The sequence below is a fragment of the Chironomus tepperi genome, unplaced genomic scaffold (assembly GCF_022539635.2).
Source record: "Chironomus tepperi strain 1889 unplaced genomic scaffold, CSIRO-AGI_Ctep_v1 contig_34, whole genome shotgun sequence".
NCBI classification, from domain to species: domain Eukaryota; kingdom Metazoa; phylum Arthropoda; class Insecta; order Diptera; family Chironomidae; genus Chironomus; species Chironomus tepperi.
Genome location: NW_027226156.1, coordinates 782509 through 804003, shown reverse-complemented (window position 1 = coordinate 804003; position 21495 = coordinate 782509). Strand labels below are relative to the sequence as shown.

Sequence of the window (21495 nt, the reverse complement as noted above, 5' to 3'; positions counted from 1 at the left end):
CCAAAATCCACACATTTACTAATACGTTAGACATGTAAGTATATTGAATATAGGTAGCCACATACAGAATAGTTTGAGAACCTTTGGAATATACTAAACAACTTTCTTTGAGACGTTCCTTATGAAGAATCCTAAAGTTATATCCAAAGTAATTATAACATGTTATATTACAAAATTTAAAAATTTTGTAGTCGTTTGAAAATTTGTGATTTTCATGTTTATTTTTGTAAGGCTCTTTAGGATCCAATTTCGATATGCACACATACTTGCGGACTATTCTACAGTCTAAACCTAACAGGTAAAGATCTCGACACGCTGAGTTCTTTAAATGTATTAGTTTTGTGGGTTTTTGTTCTTAAGAGCATAAACTTTACCTGCCGGAGTTTATTCAATTTCAATGTTGTTCAATACACATATCCTTAGTCATACATACAACCAAAAGACATTGTTAAATGTCTTACAATAACTCCATGATTCTGAAAAGTTGTTTCTAAATATATAAAGATTGTGTAACGGTCAAAAAAGTTTCAAATTAATTTCCATTAAAAACTTTTTCATCGTTATCAACAATAATGTTAATAATTCTTTTTGATTTTCAGCTAACTCTCATTCACTTGAAGTCTTTCCTGAAAGTCATATATAAATTTTATAGAATATTCTGTGAATACGTTAAAAATTAATAAAAATTTTTTGTGAACTTAAATTAAAATTAAATATTTTAAACGTGTAAAAAAATGATGGAAGCACTCGAGAATCTTAATATTACCAGCGAATCATCAAATAAGGAAGTCAACCAGCTGGAAAATGTATGTTCTAGTTTTTAAGTGGCTCATAATACCGTCAATTGGCTTATCAGACAGTTTGTTGGCTCACCAGACAGTCTGTTGACTCACCAAAGAGTCTATTGGCTCACAAACTGAAATACTATCTAAGTCAAAAAACCAAAAAGTTGATAAAAAAAAATAATTTTAAGTTTTATATTTTAATAAATTTTCAATAATGAATTTTATTCATTTATTTAAAGATTTCCAGCATCAATAACCTGCATCAGTGCTCACACAAATCTCAAAAAATTCAAATCCTTTAAAATTTTTAATTAAAATATTAAGAATAGGTTTACATTTACGGATAATATACGAACTAAGTCTAATAGTTTTATCAATCATGTCAATTACAATTTTATAGAAACTATATTCAGTTGGAACTGTCTCGTTGAGGTTCGTGTAATTTTCTCGAGTAATTCCTGGATTGTGTAAAAAACTGAATTTTTGTAGACTTTTGAATGATTTCAAATTTTTTAGGACTATTTCCAGATTTCCAATGAGTTCAACTCCTGAAATCGTTAAATTTTCGACAGATCCAATGGACTCGACAAATCTCATAAACCAATTTTCATCCTTGACATCCATTAGCTTCTTAACTGTCAATTTTTTTAAATTAGGCATCCTTACATTTTTAAAGTTATAAATTTTGAGGTTATTTACATCCAACTCATTAATTGATGGAAAATTTCCGATTGAATTATTTATATAAATGCACTTAAGTGAAACTACATCCGGAAGAAGATGAAAGACACTATGTAATGTGATACCTGATATGTTCATGTCCTCATAATAAGTCACATGCTTTAACTTCCTACTCAGGGATCCGATACTTCTATTCATCATTGACGTTGAATCTGTCGTTTGTGTTAACCTCCTTAATTGTTTAAATCTATAAAATATTATCATTAAGGTTCGATCGATTGGCGACGAGTCAAAGATAATTTCCTCTAAATTGTCAGACTGATTCAACAGGAACTGATCCATGAACATGTTGCTGATTCGTTGACGATTTGAAAGAAGTTTTAACGTTTTGAGTTTAAATTTGATGTCATTTGTGATGTTCCTGGTTGGAAATTTGACATTGAGTCCAAATTTTGTCACTGTTAAGTTCAGCTCCTTTAGATTATCTTGCTGTAGGATGAATTCAGTCATGATGCTTTGGTCGTTGGATGTTGAGATGTAAATTGTCAATTTTTCCAAAGTATTGACTTGCTTTGTTGTTCTTATGAAGTTCTCCAGGTCCCTCAAATCAATTTTCAACACTTTTAATTCCGGCAATTCAATTGCATCTGATGTTGGTGTCCAATATTCAGCCCAATCTGGTTTCAGCGTCGATTCTGGACGACAACATTCACAATCGTTTGGATCACCTAAATGCATCCGCAGTGGCTTTCTATTCTCGAATTCAAATACTTCTAATTTGGATGTCTGACTGAGAAAAATCCTCAAATATTCACAACTATTTGAATTAAAAGCTATTTTCATTGACGTGACATGCTTTCCTTTATTCTTGATGAACTGGATTGACGCATTAGGTTCGGCAATTAAGTCAAGATTGAACTTAAATTTTCTAACTATTGCTGGTGTTCTGAAGATGAAGCTGTTGACATCACTTGATAATTCTATGCAGTTTTTAATGTCACTGACGTCGGTTAAGTTAGTGATGATTTTCGTGGTTATTTCGGGTGGAAGAAATGGTAAGTTACATTCGATCTGGATTTTTGGGAGAAGAAAAGAATTAAATTAGTTATTATTGAGTTCAAACTAGTTTAATTCTAATCAATTACCCTAACAGACAATCTGCATACTCACTTTAATCAAATAAATGAAGAATTGTTGATTTGGTGCGCATCTTGTCTGAAACGGTAGATTAATATTTCAACACTTACATCGTGATTCATTTCCTGCTCCGGTTTTAAAGTTTTGCGAATTTTACTCTCGACTGCAGAATTTTCATTTAAATTCTTTCTTTTTTGCATCTTTTGTATTATTTCAAAATTATTTACTCTTCGAAGAATTTTAGATGAAAAGATAACAGGAGTGGTCGATAATCGGTAGAGGAATGATGTTTTTCCTAAGGGCTTAGTTGAACTTAAATAGTGCTTTGAGGAAAATTCTTGAATTATAAAGTTTATCAAAACATTTTGAAAATTTGAAAACTTTAAATTATGCAATCGACTCTTGGATCAAAGCTTTCTGGAATATAAAATTCTGTGAAATTCATTGTTTTTCTTTCTGTCATTCCGGCCAGAGATGAGCCCCCTTCACATAAAATTTTGTTTTTTCTCTCCATATTCCTTGCCATTTTGTCAATATGAGATTTTTGATCTTTCAAAATGGCAAGGAGCATGGAAAGTTTCAAAATGGAACTCCATACCTGTTCCAATCGTTTATACCTGTATAATCCTGAATAATTTATTTGGAACTGCAATAAAAATAAATTTAAGAAATAAATTCTTCCCGACATAATTTTCGAGGTATGAAATAATGCTTAATGCCATCCATATCCATTAGAAAAACATTCTCAAGTTGCTGAACACTAAAGAAACTTTCAGTAAATTCAATTGGACATAACGGATTCTTAAAAATCAAACAATCCACAAATTTCAGGGGAATTTAAAACAATCATTTGTTTACGTCCAAAAAAGTTTGGGAATCTGTGTAATTTAATAAAATATTAATCACAAAACAATTATTTCGGTATAAATAATGCACAAATTCAATGATTGTGAATCAAATCAAGTTTAGTGATCTCCGGATAAGGACAAGCTAGGAATTCTACATCAAATTAACGTAAATTAGTTAAATAAACATTGCAAAATATTGCAAGATAATTCTAATTAATTTAAAAAACAAAAATCTCGAGGAATTAAGGAATTCAATCCAGTGCCATGCCTAAAAGATTAAATAAACGCAGTAAAGACAAGAAAATCAACAAGAGACAGATGATATCTGAAGCAAAAATAAACATACAACCTGAATATTGTGTAAGTATTTGAATACAAAATCCCAATCAATTCCATTAACTAATCTTCTCCCATATACAGAGCCAACAAATGACCCTCCCAATGGAAATGATCATCATGGTCTTCTCACACCTCAAATCAATCAACGACATCAGGAACTGCATGCTGTTATCAAAAGAGATAAGAAATTTAATGCTCAAGTCATCAGAAGTCATGAGAAACATCAAAATTCAGCTTAAATGCTTGTATGAAACTGAGACAGCTATGAAGGTCCTCACAGCACATGGAAGATATATTAGATGCCTGAGTATAATAGCTAAAGTTAAGTCACCACAATTATTCAAAGATTTGCTATGTTTAGTGCCAAATTTAGAGGAATTTCTACTGGAGAGAAGGATTGTTTTGTCACAGCCTAAATATCCATGGTCTGTTGTCTATTCAAGTTGGCTAAGTACTCTCATTTATGAATCTGATAAAGACTCATCGGAATCTGAAGAAGAGACAGAGTCAGAAATTGGTGATTTTATTGATGATGATGATGATTTCATATATATTCCACCTCCAAGCAAAAAGTTAATGGACTATTGGAATAATGATCAAGATTCACTGGATATGACTAAATTAAGGGCACTCAAGATTGACGTCAGGGACCTTGTATACTTCTTACAAGCATCCAAAAATGTCAAAAATCTAGAAAAACTTACTATTTTCTCATATGGATCAATTTATGAGGAATTTATGTTTGATTTCATTTGTAGACAGCATAACCTAAAGGAACTGAATGTCATCAATCAAAAGAATCACCACCTTGAATTTCCAAGAGAAGATCCAACACCAAGAGTAACATTTAGATTGAAAAAATTCAAACTTTTAACTATCAACCCTCATGAAAGAAATGAAAATTTAACTAAGTTCTTAAACATTCATGCTGATTCCTTAGAGGAACTGCATGTTGATCATTCATTGAGTTCCCCCTCTCTTCACGTAGTCTTTGAAAAATGCCATAAATTGCAAAAATTTACCCTCAAAAGTCTAAAAAATTCAGAAATTTATTCAAGGTCACATCGTGACTGGATACTGCCAAATGTCAAACACTTTGATGATCAAAATTCAATGGGACTTAATCTCGATACAGTACTTAAGAAATTTCCAAACATTGAGTCACTAAGATGTCAATACATCGATGATTCCAGCAAGAAACCCAACAAAATTAAAGCACTGGAAGTCAACACAATGAATTCAGTAAGCCAAGATACATTTCGATTTCCCGAACTCAAACTCATCACAATCAATCAGATTTGCTTTTTTAGAGACGAAATAATGAGAAATATGCTGTCTAATATCAAAAATGTTGAGCATCTGGTGATTCGGGATGCAAGTAATTCAGAAGTCTTGTTGGCGATCTTCCAGCATTTGGATGTGATGGAGAAAATGAAAACATTCAGCTTTAGAGTCAATCCATACACAAGGAGAGTCTATGCCATGGGTGACAATGAGACAGTTCCAAAAAATTACATGTTCTATAAGATCATGGCTGATATGGAGAAAAAGGTGGTGAAGGTCAGCACATATATTGTTCATCGAAATAAGGAGCTGTTTGATATTGTCGTTGAGACATTTAAAGGATTTGAATTCTATGAATTCTGTTTTGATGTTACGAAAATGGAAAGGATTGATATTGAGGCAAGACAAGCTGAATTGATGGAAATGTGATACTGAAAATGTTAATAAAGTTTGTTTAAAAAATTTAAATTTTTGAGGATTTTTTTCATTTCTTTTGTATGTCCAGCAGATAGGTCTGAGAGTAAGTTGCAGGAAATAATATAGTCTTGATTAAGGCATGCATAATATCATATTTACTTACTTCCTTGGCTGGGACCCATGAGGGCCCATTGGTGCGCGTAGGGAATGTCTAAAGACAGCTCTATACTTCTGCCAGTTCAGGCATAATATCATACATAGATATAATTTAGGTAGGCGTGGCTCTTGATCAATCTTAAAAGTTTCCTAAGTAAAGTGTCCATCCCTTGCCACATGAACAATTTTACATCAGAAACATTTGTAATGTTCTAAATTTGCATTTTCAAAAGTAAATAAAAGAAGCTCTAACTGAAAGGCTTAATTTGGCTGCAACAGTTAACAATTCAACATTTCTGAAAATCTGAAAGAAAAATTTGATAAAAATGATTAAAATTAAATCGTGCAACAGCCATAACAAAGATAATTCAATGCCTCCAATAAGACATCGACGCAAGATGAGAATACCAAAAAAGATTACATCTCCTGCAGTTCCTACAATGGTAATTATATAGATATATAAAGTCTTGATGATGAAATTCTTACTAACATTTTTCCATCAGCCACCGATTCCTGTCCTACCAATCGAAATGATTCTCGAAATAATTTCCAAAATGTATTTCGAGGACAAGATGACCTGCATGCTGCTGTCAAAAGAAATGCAAGATTTGATTTTCAAGTCACCAAAATTGATGAAAAGCATCAACTTCCGATTCAAGGCTTTAGAATATGATGAGTGGAAGGATTTTCTGATTAAAAGAGGATTGTATATGCGGAATGTAATCGTAGAACAGGACTTGGATTGTGAAGGTATTATGGAGGATGTTTTGAAGAAGTTACCAAATGTTGTGGATCTGGAATTAGGACGTGATAAAGAGTTTTGTGAACCTAGTACGATTTTACGAGAACTAATTTTCAGATCTAGAACTAAAGTGCTCGTTCCTGAATATGATGTAGAATTGAAAAAGTTGAAGGCACTAAAGATCAACTCTCAGGATGTCTACAAAATCTCAAAACATGTCAATGATCTTGAAAAATTGACAGTAACTTTAATTACTCCTAAACACGAGTTTGCCTTGTATGACCTCATCTGTAAACAAGATAACTTGAAAGTACTGAACATCCTTAACTCTAAAAATTGCTACTTGAACTTTCCAAGCCGTGACATTAGCCAGAGAATCAAATTCAAACTCAAAAGCTTTACTTTGTTTATCACCCGATTTTCGCAAGAAAATATAAATTTAACAAAGTTTTTGGCTGTCCATGCTGAAACCTTAGAGGAACTTGACCTTGACTTTTGTATTCATCAACAAGCGTGCAAAATTGTCATCGAACAAATGCCAAAATTAACCAGATTGACGCACAGAAGTAGCATTTTTTCACCAATTTACAGCTTACCTTATCCACAAAATAAGTCCATCAAGTACCTGCATGATAGAAATCCAACAGAATTAATCTTTTCAACAATAACTAAAAAATTTCTAGGACTTGATCACTTAAAATGCAAGTCGATTAGCATGTCGTCTAGAATTGGCGAAAATCTTAGGATCCTAGACGTTGAAACATTGGATTTGGATTTACTGAAAGATTTTCAACTTCCAAATTTGGAAGTTTTGATTGTTAATGATTTTTCAATGCTGCAAGCAAATTCAATCGATTACTTATGCACAGCAATCAGTAAGAAGTACCATCTGACAATCAAGAACTGTAGAAGTGACGATATACTTGCAGCAATTCTCAAAAACATGAACTTGATTGAAAAATTGATAACCTTAAACATTAAGTCAGATCCGTACAAACTTCTCGTAATAAACATTTCAATTCTTATTAATGAATGGTTCTTTGATATTAATTATGACTCCAATGAGAAGATCTTTAAGGTTAGATTCATTACAATTCAGAAATTTCAGAAAATTTTTGGATTTATGACTGATTTGATAGAATCAGATTTATATAGATATAGGTTTGAATTGATTAAAGCTAGCGATATTCCTAAGGATACGCGGGATGAGGTTGAATTGACTGAACTTTGACTTATGATTGGGACGTGTATGGGGTGACATTAGACCCCTACAGACAATTAAACCTTCTCACTGACTGAATAGCTCATTAAACAAGATCTTGCACCGCCCCTGACTTAGATTTAGTAAATATTTATAGTTCCAGGTAAAAGTTAGAGCCTCAAATTGTATTTTTACCTGAAAAATTTTAAAAACAAAAACATTAGAAACTTTTTAAAAAGTTTCACGATTTTCATATAAACTTAAATTTCAAATGATATTTAATCTCATCCTAATTGTATAACAAGTATCATTCAAGTGCTAATAGCCAAAGAAAGAAATCAAAACAATATAAAATTATTAAATATTTTGAAGAAAAGTTTAGTATTCAATTTGAGAATCAATAAAGACTATAAAGTAATACTTCCAATATAAATCATCAATAAATACCGAAAATTAAATCAATAAAAATGCCAAAACGCAAAAGTTCAAGAAAAACTTCCACAATTAGAAGTAAAATTCGAAAGATTTCAACATCCGAACACGAAAGGAACCAAATTGTCAACACTCAAAGCATGCCAGTCGAAATAATCACCAAAATCGTCACATCCCTTGACGACATCAATGACGTCAAAAACTGCATGGAATTATCAAAAGATGTCAATCATTTCATCTACAGAACCCCAAAAATCATCAACAAATATAAGTTCAACTTTAAGTTTTGTAATGTAACTGACGAGGCCATGACATACAACTTCCTTCAAAATAAAGGCAGACATATCAAATGCTTAAATGTTGAGTTCATTTATAATGGCTTAACACTGATGAAAAATATATTTAAAGAATCACCAAATTTAGAAGAGTTTAAACTGATCAATTGTGGACCTTTACCAAGTCCACGAAGCCGTCCTTGTTGCTTATGTTGCGGAGGAAGCTTTCATACATTTCCAACTTTTGAGGGAGGTTGGACGAAATTCTCAGAATGTTGGATTCCAAGAAATGATTCAATGAAGCTATCAGATATTAAAGTACTGGAAATTGAATGCAGGGACTTGGATGACTTTATAAGAGCCACAAATCAGACTAAAAGTCTAGTAAAGTTGACTGTACATGTCACAGCACCAAATCCTCAAGAGATAATGAATGAGTTTATCATGCAACAAGAAAATTTAAAAGAACTGAACATAATTTCTTCTGGAAAAACAGTAGTCAGCTTCCCATCCAGGGACGTCACGGCAGATGTCAAATTCAGACTCAGAAAGTTTAAAATGTTCACAGGAGATGAAAAACTCTACAGTACAATGCTTAATGGCTTCCTAACTACTCAAGCTGACAGCTTGGAAGAACTTGAATTTGACTTCTCAGTCGACGACACAATTTTAGCCACAATAACCAGTAAATTCAAAAAATTATGGCAATTCATACAGATATCAAACAATGAAAATCTTGTGAGCAGAGAAACTGTTGCCATTCGGCCAATACCGAATCGTGTGACTCACTATGAGGACATGAATGAAAATGGAGTTAAGATTAATCGTGTCTGGAATTTATTTCCAAATTTGAGATCATTAAAATGTAATTCTTTGAAAGCATCCGTTGGAGACTTTTACATGCTGACTCACTTGGATGTCCAAGAACTTAACATTGAAAACCTGAACACTACAAGATTTTTGAACATACAAGGCTTGACAATTGGGAAGGTTAATGATGCTAGAAATGAACGATCGTGGATTGATTTCGTCACACGATTCAGAAATATCAAATATTTGACGATTAATGACGTTGAAAATCACGACGACTTACCGTATATCATCAAAAGCTTTATTATTTTTACAAGAATTCAAAGAATCAACTTCAGATACAGTCCAGGATATAACGAACCATATGTTATGAATGATAACGAAGCTGTTCCAAAAGAACAAAGATTTTATAAAATTTTAATCGACTTGAAACATAAGAATGTCAAAGTCAGCTCATACATTGTCAACATAAGCAGAGAAATTTTTGGAATTTTAATTCGTTATTTTAAAGGATTTGAATTTTTCGAGTTTTGCTTTAATGAAATTGTAATTAAGAGGATTAATTTAAATAACTATCCGATTGATATTAAAGAATGTTTTGACAGAAGAATAACTAGGACACGATCATCGAGAATTAGGCCGACTGTAGATTATAGGGAATAATTGAAGAATTATGTTGGTGTGACGTGATGATGGAAATGACAAAATGGTGTTTCCCGGTGATGGGTGCATGAATTAAGTTAAATAATGTTTTGAAATTCAATAAAAAATAAAGTTTATTCAAAAAAATCATTTTTTACTTTTATATCCATTTTTCAGAAGTGTTTGAAACATGGATTTCGATGTTTTCTATGTTATATCAATGGTTTGATCAAATATTTGACTGATTTTTAATCATATTCCAGCAACTTCAACAATTTTTGATCATTATTTTTTGATTCATAGCATGAAAGACATCGAATTAAATAATAACGGTCATTTGAAATTCAAAAAATTTACAGAACCCTACAAATTCTATTGTACGGTTCTCAAAGATCATTCAGTAAAAAAAATCACGTGAAAAGTGTAAATAAAGTGAAAATTTGTTAAATTTGAGGAATCAGATTGATTTGAAAGGAACAAAGTAACTAGGAATCAAGACGGAAGGTCAATTGAGTGAAACTGAGTGACATCAACTTGGTAAGCTTAGTAAATCATTAAATATTTTTCGAAAATTGTGAAATTTTGTCAACTTCAGAGATTAAACAATTAAAATCATGTTAAATGGATATAATTGGGTCAGTTTTGTATGAATCAGGAGCATATTTAAGATGAGGGGGTAGTTTTTGGAGTCTGTTAACTTATTGAAACGGTTGTAATATATTTGAAAAAATGTTTTAAAAAAAAAAATAAGGATTAAGGAAACCAATATTTGTTATTCTTTTAAGATTTATAAGTGCTGTGATTGTAGATTTTAAATTTCTATTTATTGACCTTATCAAAGTAGACATAATTAATAGGAATTATACAGCAATTTAAATCTACATCAATATTCAACAGTTTCCGTTAAAAAATCAGTACAAAAGTAGATAAAAACATCTAAAAACAAATATTTTCCAGGCAAAAGTATATCATGGCAGCCATGGCATCTCTCGATTTACATCCATTTTTACCAATAGATGACACAGACTATCCAGATCTCAGGAAACTCAAAGCTGTCCCAGCACCTAAGAATCCCTCAATTCCAATCGGTATTATCGTCAAAATATTTACACATTTAGACGACATCAATGACTTCAAAAATTGCTGGGGACTTAGCAGGAACATCCGTGACTATATGTTTAAGACACCAAAAATTATGCAGAAATATAAGTTTTGCTATACTGACTGGAAGGAAATCGATGATGATAGCAGCCCAACGCCTTTAGATAGATTCCTTTACTTCCTGAAATCACGTGGTAATTACATCCTGAATCTTGAAGTTAGTATCGTTGATTACACAGTCGGCAGGAAGTGCTTGATTCAAATTCTATCCTTTTTACCAAATGTCGAGCGTTTGGAGTATTTTGTAATGGAACCAAAGAGCTGGAGTCGAAATGCCAAAAAACTAAAATGTGGAGATTATGAGCAGCCAGACAACATCCCGAATCTATTAAAATTAAAGCACCTTAGAGTCACTCACAAGTTCCTGAACTTTTTCATGGGAAAAGTCACAACTTTGAATTATTTTGCCATCGGTGAGTCACAAGGTGGAACTGACCAAACCACGAATATCATTCAATTCATGAATCAGCAGGAAAATCTCGAGAAATTCGGGCTTGTTAATGCCGACTATGAGCTCAAAGATTATACAATGGACGTAAGTTCAGCATACAATTTCAAAATAAAGAAGTTTCGTGCCGATCGAGAATGTGAAAATTTTCGAGAATTTTGCGCAAAGATAGCTGATGACGTAGAGGATATGCAGATATACATGCAACCAAATATGCCATTTTATGACTCACTTCAAAAATTTAAAAACCTTAAAAAACTTCGACTTCCATTAAAACACTCTGAGGACTTTTTTTTATCGGATTATACAGGCTGGGAACTGCCGAATGTGGAAGAACTGGAAGTATGTTTTGAGGCAAAACTCAGTAAAATTTTCAGCAGATTTCCAAAAGTTAAGCACTTCCAATGTAGGCAACTTCTTAATGATACTGGTGTATTTGAGACAATTGAGACTATTTCTGTTGACGCTTTTGATTCTAGTCTATTGTATTATGTTCATATGCCAAATTGGAAGACATTGATCATCAATAGTCCAGTTGATGAGATTGGATGGACTATAATTGCTGCTAGACTTACAAATATTCATATTAAACTTTTGAAAGGATTCAAAAATTAGAAAAATGTTTAAAAGATTTAATAATATATGAGAAATTTGAGACTAAATCCGTTAAATTTATCATAACTGCCTTGTTAAATTTAAAAGTTTCTTTCCAAAATATCACTGTTATTAAATTTTTCTAAGGCCATAAAATAAAGAAGTTAAACTTTACTCATTCCAACAAAAGTATTCATTGGTTTAACATATACAGTATATACAAAACCGAATTTATAATTTTTAGTGACTTCTTTGATCAAGTTTGACAATAATTCAATCTGAAGATGACAAATCAGATGCCAATAGCTTCAAGAAGTTCCAGATGTAGGAGACGCTTACAAAACAAAGATGAAGTGGCGGAGAGACTGGTAAGAAATATCCAAAAGATCCTAGCTAATTGAAGAATTCCATCCAAAAAAAGGGAGTGGGGTATGACACACCCCGCCACCCTTCCTCCCTCTGCTCACTCTAACCTCAACCCAAACCCAATTCCATTCTTAATTCATCTTTTTTTCAATCCCAACAGAATGCTCAAGCACACAAACCCACCGTACCATATGAAATGATGCTGAAAATCTTCTCCAACTTAGAAAACCCTAAAGATATCAAAAACTGCATGCAAATCAACAGGGACACACGAAATTATATCATGAACACTCCAAAATTAATGAGAAAATTTGAATATCATATGGATGTAATGCTCGATGATTGGAGACATGGAATGAGGTTCTTACGGAAGAAAGGACGAAAGATCAGGAAGTTTAAATATGATTTATTTCAAGGAACTAAGCCATTATTGAGACTTGTACTGTATCAGATGCCTCATTTAGAAGAGTTACGGTTCCAGAAGAAGAGGCTTCCATTGATTGAGAATAAGAAGGTTGAAGTGAGTGTCTATAATAGTGACACAGACGACGACAGCTGTGATGATGATAATGTTGAAAAAAGTGACCAAGATGATCTGAAAAGAAAGAACAGCGAGACAAATGGCTGTTTGAATGGGAACGGAAGTCATGAAAATGGTGAATCTTCAAACAGCTGTGATGATGATAATGTTGAAAAAAGTGACCAAGATGATCTGAAAAGAAAGAACAGCGAGACAAATGGCTGTTTGAATGGGAACGGAAGTCATGAAAATGGTGAATCTTCAAACATCCACAAAATAGATACAAACCTTGACAATGGCCCAGAAAACGATTTCAATTCTGATCAAGAAACTGAAGATGATGATGATGAGGATGATGATGATTCCGAGTATGAGGAAAGCAATCAATCCAGTGATGATGATGTGTCTTTCGAAAATAGTGAAGTTGAGATGGTTTCTGAACTGTCTGAGGAAGAATCGTCACATGATGAAGATTTTGTAAGAACCAGTGATAAAGCGCAGCTTAAAAAATTGAAATATTTGAGTATTAATCTAATTGATCTGTTTGACTTTAATGAATGTACAAGGGATATCAGGAAATTGGAGAAGCTTGTTCTCACTATGAATGAGTTTAATAATCAAAGACTATTGATATTTTTTCTGAACGAACAAGAAAATTTACAGGAATTGGAAATAACCAAGTACACACTATATAGTGAGATATTATTGGCAAGGACGCCGGAACCAACATGGTACATTGAATTAAAAAAGTTAAAAATCAAACTGGACTCCTCAAATTATGCAGATTTAGCAGCTTTTGTATTCAGTCAAATGAGTTCGTTAGAGGATCTGGAACTCAGTCTCGGATTTTACAGAAATATTGAACATTTCAGAAATTTATTCCTTGAAGCGCCTGAATTGAAGACATTGACGTTACATCATGCCTTAGATAAATTTATTGTTGACTATGACGCTGTTAAGGTGCCAACCTTAACATACTTTGACCAAAAAAATCAAACAAAGGACCTTGAAACTCTCATGACTATCTTTCCAAACCTTGAGACCCTCAAAGGCATGTCAACAACCAGCATTGGCAATGAATATCCAACACTAAAAACTCTTGAGCTTAAAATCTTTGACTTGAGTAATGGACACTTGTTTAAATTACCAAATTTGAAGACATTTACAATCGGAATGAACATGCTAAACATTACTGAAGAGCATTGGATGCAATTTGCTGTAAATAATCAAAATATTGAGAATCTGTCGATCAAGACTTATGATAAAAAGTTGATTGATGGAAATGCTGAACCTAAAAGTTTGTGTATTTTAGAAAATCTACGACTACTTCCAAATTTAAAAAATGTCAAATACCAGACTAGTGCAATGCCAGCAAGAATTAGTGAGTTTCAAGATGAGGATGATAAAGACAATTTTGTCAAGGTTGACATTAATGTTGACAAAAAAGTTGTAAAGGTTTCACATTTTTTGGCTGAAAATCATAAAGACACTTTGGTAAAATTATTGAATGACTTCGAAGGATTCAAATTTTATGATTGCAAAGTTGGTGCTAAAAGAGTTAAGATCAATCCGGAATTGTACTTGAATGTTGAGGAACCTCCTGAAAAGAAGCAAAAGGTCTCAGAAGATCAAGCAGATTAAATGGCATCGAAAGTAAGACAAACTGCAGTAAATCATTAGCTTAAAGTAATTAATTAAATAGCATGAATAAATTTAAATAAACACAAAACACATCTCAACGGTTTTATGAATTTTAAATGAACTTGATCCTCACACAGGTAGTGTTTTACACTATAAGGATATTTTTTACAGCTTTGTATTGATCGTCTTGTTTATTGCCCTACCTGTCGTTCCTGATCCCTCAAATATGTGTCAAGCGAAGCTTCGCCTACCTGCCGTGCATAATCCCTAAATTCTATGCCAAGCGAGGTTTCGCCTACCTGCCGTGTTTGATCCTTTAGTTGTATATCAAACAAAGCTTTTCAATTTTTAAGAAAAACAGAAAAAAATAATTTAACGGTCAAAAAATATTTGAAATTTTTCCCTGCATAAGCTACGCAAGTTGAATTATCAGTAAATAGCTTGATGTTTACAATTTAAAAAACTTTTCTAAGAAAACCGTAGTTTTTGTAATTATTTTACAATTTAAGCCAGTAAATCATGTTTATTTAATATCATTAAGTTGAAAAGTGTCAATTAAAATGGAAGATAAAATTAAAAATCCGGAAATCCAGAATTCACAACATTTTGGAACAAACTTATCACTAGAAAGCATCAAAATCATTGCCGAATCCATTGGAATCGGTAAATATTTGCTTAATTCATCAATAACTTGATAACTAACAAAATGATTTTTCAGGAAATTTGTCAGATTCTGCTGCAAAAGAGCTAACGGATGACATTAGTTTTAAACTCAAACAAATCGTTCAGGATGGACAAAAGTTCATGCATCATTCAAAAAGATCCCGTCTATCAGCATCAGATATTGATTCAGCATTAAAAATAAGAAATTTAGAGCCACAATATGGATTCATAAGCAAGGAATTTATTCCATTTCGTTTTGCAAGTGGCGGTGGACGTGAACTGTATTTTACAGAAGAAAAGGAAATTGACCTAAATGATTTGTTGACAACAACAGCACCAAAAGCGCCACTGGAGGTTTCACTTCGGGCTCATTGGCTCTGTGTTGATGGTATTCAGCCAACAATACCTGAAAATCCACCTCCATTAGCAAAAGATGCTCAAATACAGGATTCTGTGAATCCAGTTAAGAAATTAGAGAAAACAGACCTAAAGGACACAACTGGAAAACCAGCAATTAAGGCACATAAGCTGAAAACATTCGAAACTGTTCATATTAAACAGCTCGCACAGCATGAACTGTCTGTTGAACAACAATTTTATTATAAGGAAATCACCGAAGCATGTGTCGGTGCTGATGAAGGAAGAAGAGCTGAAGCTCTTCAATCACTTTCGTGTGATCCTGGAATTCATGAAATGTTGCCGAGAATGTGTACATTTATTGCAGAAGGTGTCAAAGTTAATGTAGTTCAAAATAATTTGGCGATTCTTATTTATCTGATGAGAATGGTTCGAGCACTGCTAGATAATCCAGCACTGTACCTAGAAAAATATGTAAGATGTTTGATAATACACCCGGAAGGCATATGGCATGGATATGGTTAGGCTGACTTAACTCTGACCTATAGACCCATTTCCGACTATTTCTGTGCCGTATGCTTCCTTGGATAATTAAAAATGCATATTAATATCTAATAATTTACTTTTTTAGCTTCACGAGTTAATTCCATCTGTCTCAACCTGCATTGTATCAAAACAATTATGTCAACGACCTGAAGTTGATAATCATTGGGCATTAAGAGACTTTGCTGCAAAGTTAATGGCTCAAATTTGTAAAAATTTCAATACATCAACGAATAATCTTCAAACTCGTGTTACTCGATTATTCAGCACAGCTTTACAAAATGATAAAGTTCCACTTTCGTCTTTGTATGGTGCAATTGAAGGCTTATCAGAGCTGGGACATGAAGTCATTAAAGTATTTATAATTCCACGCTTAAAATTCATCTCTGAAAGAGTTTGCAACATGCAAGCTGCTGACATAAGTAATACAGAGAGAAATGCAGCTGGACATATTCGAGCACTTCTAGCAAAAGTATGTGCGCCTGTTTTGAAAACAATGAGAACTGCTCCGGATGTATTAGAAGACTATAAGAGAGACTTTGGATTTTTGGGTCCTGCATTACATCAAAGTGTAATGAAGGCAAGACAAACGCCGAATACAGCACAACCCACATCATCAGCATCGATTGCAGTACCATCAGTAACACCTAGAATGTAAGTATACATGCTTTAATTTATATTAAGACAATTACTAACAAGCCATTCCTTTTATAGTACAACGACACCAATTCAACGTCAAATGTCGCAGACACAGCAGGGACAACAAAAGTTTTATGTCACAAAAGCAAGTTCGCCATCTACAACATCAGGAAATATCGTAAAAATACAGCAGAGCAATAATCCAAAAATCTATATTCAATCAACACCTAAAACCGTCTCATATGTGAATACATCAAACCAATCTCAACAAGAACACGAGCTTGACGACTTGTCACACTTAGCTTAAGATATATGTACATTATAGAATTAGATTAAATCCAAATTTTTGCTAATAAAATTACAAATTTTATATTGAATTATTAAAATTATTGAATTATTGGGGAAATTGCATAACGTATTATAAATATTTGAATCTCTATATCAATTTGTTATCGAGCATTTCAAATAGAATCATTCAAAATTTAATTAATTTTTAAAATTTTATTAATTTTTCTTGAATTATAAGAGACAATATATTTACTTTACATGTAGTTTTGTATTTCAGGCTACACGTCATTGACTGACATTCCGATTAAGTGCCAAAAATTTATAATTTAAGCTTAATAGAAAAATGTTTTTAAAGAATTACAAGTTTTGTGAAATCATTATAAGTTTGAGTTAGTTCCGCACAGAAACATAATTTAATTCCAACACACATAATGGCTGAAACTGATGAAGATTTGTTCTTAGAAAGGGGTAAAATTTTGACCATCTTATTGAAATTGAACTGATTTTCATCCGTTTTGAAAGATCATTCCAGAGTTGGTCGGACTTCATTTTGGAGTCCAACTCTGTTAGAGTTCAGTTAAGTCCGATTCCCGGAGTCCTATCAACTTTGGATCATACACTATTTTGAAGAGCTCAAACTCTATTTCTAAACCTCAATCTTCAAATAAAATTTGAAAAGCTTTGACCCAATTTCCAAAGCTAATTTCGATTATAGGTTATGAAGAGCCTAGGACAAAAATTCAAAAACTTGATAACGTAAGTAAATGTAAAATCTAGTGATAAAGCAAGGGAAGTGTCAGTTTGATAAATAATCCCCATTGTTATGCTCTTAGATTTATTTTTCTCAAAATTTTCCTAAATCTCAACTATTCATCAGGATGAAGGATATCTTTTCAAACTATTCGCAATAATAAACATCATTTCATACTTGGACGACATCAATGACATCAAAAACTGCTTCCTACTATCAAAAGACATCCGAATATTAATGCTACAGTCACCAACGATTATGCGAAAATTCATTTTCGTTTTTGAGTCAATTTCGGACTCATTGAAGGTTGTCAAATCAAGACTTATGGCACAACATTTAGGATTATACATTCGGAATGTTAAGGTTCAACTTGAGAAGAAGTCGTCAGATTATATGGAAGAATTATCAAAATTTCTGAGTCAATTGCCAAATTTAGAGAGTCTTGTATTTGAAGTTAACAAAAGCTATGAGTTTAAATTTGTAAGTTTGGGCTGGATGTTATATAGGCTGCCCACTACCCTCCTTTTGGGGTACACAAGGTTGTACCTTAAATCATAGTCAAATCTAAAATTATCCAATTTTTAATCAATTCTAGACTTCAACATTCCCACAATTCGAATCATCAAATGACTTACCGAATTCATCAAACCAAGTCGGCTGTATGTTCGACCTGCCAAACCTAAAAGTCTTAGACATCCGATACCAGGACCTCAAACTACTTCTAAACAACACCTACAGTATGGAAAATTTACAAAAATTGACATTAACAATCCATGAATTTAGAAATGAAACATTTTTAATCGATTTTTTTAGTCTAATTGGCAATTTGCAAGACTTGAGCATCACTGAAAATGTAAATGATGAGAAACAGAATGAGATATATTTATATGAGGATCCAAGGATGATCAAAGACAAAATTAAGTTTAAACTCAAAAGATTCGAATTGAATGCTAAAAGCGACAACGAAAATTTCGTCACAAAATTCATCAAAACACAAGTTGACAATTTAGAGGAACTGGAACTGCATTATGAGTTGGATGAGAAAATATTCGGTCCAATTTGGTCGAAATTTACAAAATTAAGACGATTAAAGATGTCCTACGTCAGGAACACTATCAGTTTAATTGAGCACTTCCACGAAGTTCATATAGACACAGTCACGTCATTTGAGACGACAAGATTCTTAAATTTGAAGAGAAATGTCGATAGATTTCCAAATCTTACTACATTTAAGTGCATTGATCTAATAACTACGGATAATGAATTCACCAAAATTACAAATTTAGACATTGGAATTCTCAATCTGACCTCAGTCAAGGGTGGAAAATTTCCGAATCTTAAGAGCCTTAAAGTCAATTCTAATATTGAAGCATGCAACAATGAAGATTGGATTTCATTTTGTGAGAATATATCAAATGTTGAGTTTGTGAAGCTGAAATGCCATAACAATAGCATTTGTAACTGCTGTGTCTTTGACTGTCTGTCAATTTTTAAGAATCTCAAAATATTCGAATATGAACACAAAATGGAAAGATCAAGGAATTCTGAAAACAAAGAAAATGAATATTATAAAGTCTTAATCGACACATCCAAACAGTCAGCTAAAGTCTGCAACTATATTGTTGAAAATGATTTTCAAATTTTTACCAAAATTTATAAGAATTTTTCAAATTTTGAATTTATTGAAATTTGTTTTGAGGATGATAAATCAAGAACAGCCCTTATTGATCCAGCTATAGAGCTGATGTTAAGAACAACGTCATTAAGAACTTTTTTGAATCAAAGGGCATACGATAGAGATTTTAAAGTATGTCAAAAATGTTACAGTTTAGCAGAGTTGTCAACATTACATGATATTATAGATATAAAGGAAGAACCGATTGATCAGACGCTAGATTTAGGAGGTCCGTCAACATTTTGTGATTTTATACAAGCAAAGGAAGAACCTATTGATCAGATGTTAGATTCACCGGTCTCTGAAATAGTAGAATATGATGGAGAATTTATAATGTCAGATTAATGTTGAATATTCATAATTAATTCTCGTATACGTACTTGCCTACCTAAAATTGACTCTATAGTACATTCCTCAAACCAAAGAGTAATCCAACCAAAAAATAACTGTCAATAAAAATTCAAATTTATTTTTTTATTTACCGCCTTAGTTTTATTAATCAAAATATATTAAAATTTCAACTAAAATGACAACTTTACATCATTAAGCTTGTGCAACCTTTACTCATATAATCAAATGTCATCAAATTCAAGTGATAACATCGATCAACACATCAAGTACAGCCATAAATATTCAGAAATATTCTCCACAAAAATTTACATCAAAAAAGAACAAAAAGATGGCAAAAAGGAAGTGCAATTATGACGATAACTTTATGCAAGCTCCACCGGACGTTGCCCTGCAGATTTTACCCGACATTGTCATTGCTAATATCATTTCAAAATTCAACGACATCAAAGATATACAGAATGGCTTAATGTTATCATCAGAAATTCGCCGATGGATCTATGCTGATCATGACACAATGGACAAAGTCAAATATTCCTTAATCGACACTGAGGAGGCTGAATCGCTAGAGTTTATCGAAAGGAGAGGATACTGCATTAGACGTTTGAAGCTTAAAGTTGATTGGAGGACCAAATCGATTGTGTTTATGCTGAATAAACTGCCAAGGCTGAGGGAACTTTCTGTTGAATGGCCAGATGATCATATCAATAAATGCAGAAATAAGATCCAAGAAATCTCAAATTGCTCAAATTTGCGATCATTAAGCTTATTTAATTTCAAAGATTTCAAGGATATTGCATCACAAACCATAAATTTAATAAACCTAACTTCACTGTGCCTTAAATTCGATGACTACCTCGATCACTCAATTCTCAGAAATTTCATCATCAATCAACATTTTCTACAAGAATTTAGCTTAGATGATTCCACAGATTCATCAAGATTTCCATATCGAGACATCAGCAAGTCAGTAAAATTCCATCTTAAGAGGCTCAAAATTAGCGTAGCTTGCATCCTGCATGAATATTTTATGTCACTTTTAAAGACACAATGTTCTAGTTTAGAGGAATTTGAGTTAGAGATAACAGACAATGATCCCATCAGCTTCCCGTCTGAAGACATCAGTGCCGAAAAGTGGAATCTTAAGAAGCTTAAAGCATGTCTTAAGAACGTCAATGAGGAAAATTTTTCAAAATTTTTGAAAATTCAAGCTGAAAATTTAAAGGAATTAGAGTTGAGTGACATCAACAGTCGGTTGATATTTGAAACAATATTAAGTAAGCTGCAGAGTCTAACACATTTAACAATTGATGAAGATGGCAGTGATGTCATATTTAGTGATCACTTTCCAGACTTAAAACTAGAAAACCTGAAATATTTTCACGATAAGAACCAAAATGGAACAATTGTGTTGAAATTATTTGAAAGATTTCCGAATATTGAGACACTTAAGTGCTGTGATTTGATGCAAGCTACAGGAACCTACTTGTCACTCATCACTTTGTATATCAGTGAAGTCTATTGGCCGAGGATCAAGGACTTAATTCTATTAAATTTAAAGAATTTATTCATCAAAAAGATCGACAAATGTGACGATGACTATTACTGGATATACTATTATAAATCATTTGTAAATGTTGAAAATATCACAGTTGAAAGAGTCGCACAAGGCGTCCAGGACGTCATTCGATTTGTCAAAAAATTGCGAAACTTTAAAAAGCTCAAAACTTTTGTACTCAGAGATGGCCAGTC

At 32.6% G+C, this 21495-nt stretch overlaps 4 protein-coding genes across 8 annotated transcripts; all 4 read left to right on the top strand.

The window, feature by feature from the left end:
• Positions 1-3455: 3455 nt before the first annotated feature.
• LOC139097308 (uncharacterized) lies at positions 3456-5542 on the top strand. 2 transcript variants are annotated; one of them, XM_070649127.1, is made up of 3 exons: positions 3457-3811; positions 3872-5032; positions 5087-5542. In XM_070649127.1, the coding sequence occupies exons 1-3, from the start codon at positions 3716-3718 to the stop codon at positions 5501-5503; spliced, it is 1674 nt and encodes a 557-aa protein (XP_070505228.1). In that variant the 5' UTR covers positions 3457-3715; the 3' UTR covers positions 5504-5542. The 2 variants fall into 2 exon arrangements, with proteins under 2 accessions (XP_070505221.1, XP_070505228.1); XM_070649120.1 differs by having other exon boundaries at positions 3456-3811; positions 3872-5542.
• A 4740-nt stretch (positions 5543-10282) lies between these two features.
• LOC139097451 (uncharacterized) lies at positions 10283-12044 on the top strand. The gene is made up of 2 exons (XM_070649296.1): positions 10283-10286; positions 10766-12044. Exon 2 carries the CDS (start codon positions 10924-10926, stop codon positions 11971-11973), a length of 1050 nt encoding a protein of 349 aa, XP_070505397.1. The 5' UTR covers positions 10283-10286; positions 10766-10923; the 3' UTR covers positions 11974-12044.
• Positions 12045-14900: 2856 nt separating this feature from the next.
• On the top strand, positions 14901-17067 carry LOC139097349 (transcription initiation factor TFIID subunit 6-like). The gene is made up of 4 exons (XM_070649158.1): positions 14901-15142; positions 15198-15973; positions 16131-16696; positions 16757-17067. The coding sequence occupies exons 1-4, from the start codon at positions 15040-15042 to the stop codon at positions 16986-16988; spliced, it is 1677 nt and encodes a 558-aa protein (XP_070505259.1). The 5' UTR covers positions 14901-15039; the 3' UTR covers positions 16989-17067.
• A 74-nt stretch (positions 17068-17141) lies between these two features.
• Positions 17142-19872, top strand: LOC139097259 (uncharacterized). Of its 4 annotated transcripts, XM_070649074.1 has the most exons (5): positions 17142-17437; positions 17685-17725; positions 17847-18200; positions 18316-18457; positions 18534-18657. In XM_070649074.1, exons 1-5 carry the CDS (start codon positions 17401-17403, stop codon positions 18536-18538), a joined length of 579 nt encoding a protein of 192 aa, XP_070505175.1. In that variant the 5' UTR covers positions 17142-17400; the 3' UTR covers positions 18539-18657. The 4 variants fall into 4 exon arrangements, with proteins under 4 accessions (XP_070505175.1, XP_070505153.1, XP_070505167.1 ...); XM_070649052.1 differs by having other exon boundaries at positions 18316-19872; XM_070649066.1 differs by lacking the exon at positions 17685-17725 and having other exon boundaries at positions 18316-19872.
• The last annotated feature ends 1623 nt before the right edge of the window (positions 19873-21495 follow it).

Bases quoted from the DNA above. Each gene is read 5' to 3' on its own strand.
- LOC139097308 (XM_070649120.1), top strand. From the start codon at position 3,716: ATGCCTAAAAGATTAAATAAACGCAGTAAAGACAAGAAAATCAACAAG. The intron at 3,812-3,871 runs GTAAGTATTTGA...TCCCATATACAG, and splicing joins ACATACAACCTGAATATTGT to AGCCAACAAATGACCCTCCC.
- LOC139097451 (XM_070649296.1), top strand. From the start codon at position 10,924: ATGTTTAAGACACCAAAAATTATGCAGAAATATAAGTTTTGCTATACT.
- LOC139097349 (XM_070649158.1), top strand. From the start codon at position 15,040: ATGGAAGATAAAATTAAAAATCCGGAAATCCAGAATTCACAACATTTT. The intron at 15,143-15,197 runs GTAAATATTTGC...ATGATTTTTCAG, and splicing joins TGCCGAATCCATTGGAATCG to GAAATTTGTCAGATTCTGCT. The intron at 16,697-16,756 runs GTAAGTATACAT...TTCCTTTTATAG, and splicing joins CCATCAGTAACACCTAGAAT to TACAACGACACCAATTCAAC.
- LOC139097259 (XM_070649052.1), top strand. From the start codon at position 17,401: ATGGCTGAAACTGATGAAGATTTGTTCTTAGAAAGGG. The intron at 17,438-17,684 runs GTAAAATTTTGA...TTTCGATTATAG, and splicing joins AGATTTGTTCTTAGAAAGGG to GTTATGAAGAGCCTAGGACA. The intron at 17,726-17,846 runs GTAAGTAAATGT...ACTATTCATCAG, and splicing joins AAATTCAAAAACTTGATAAC to GATGAAGGATATCTTTTCAA.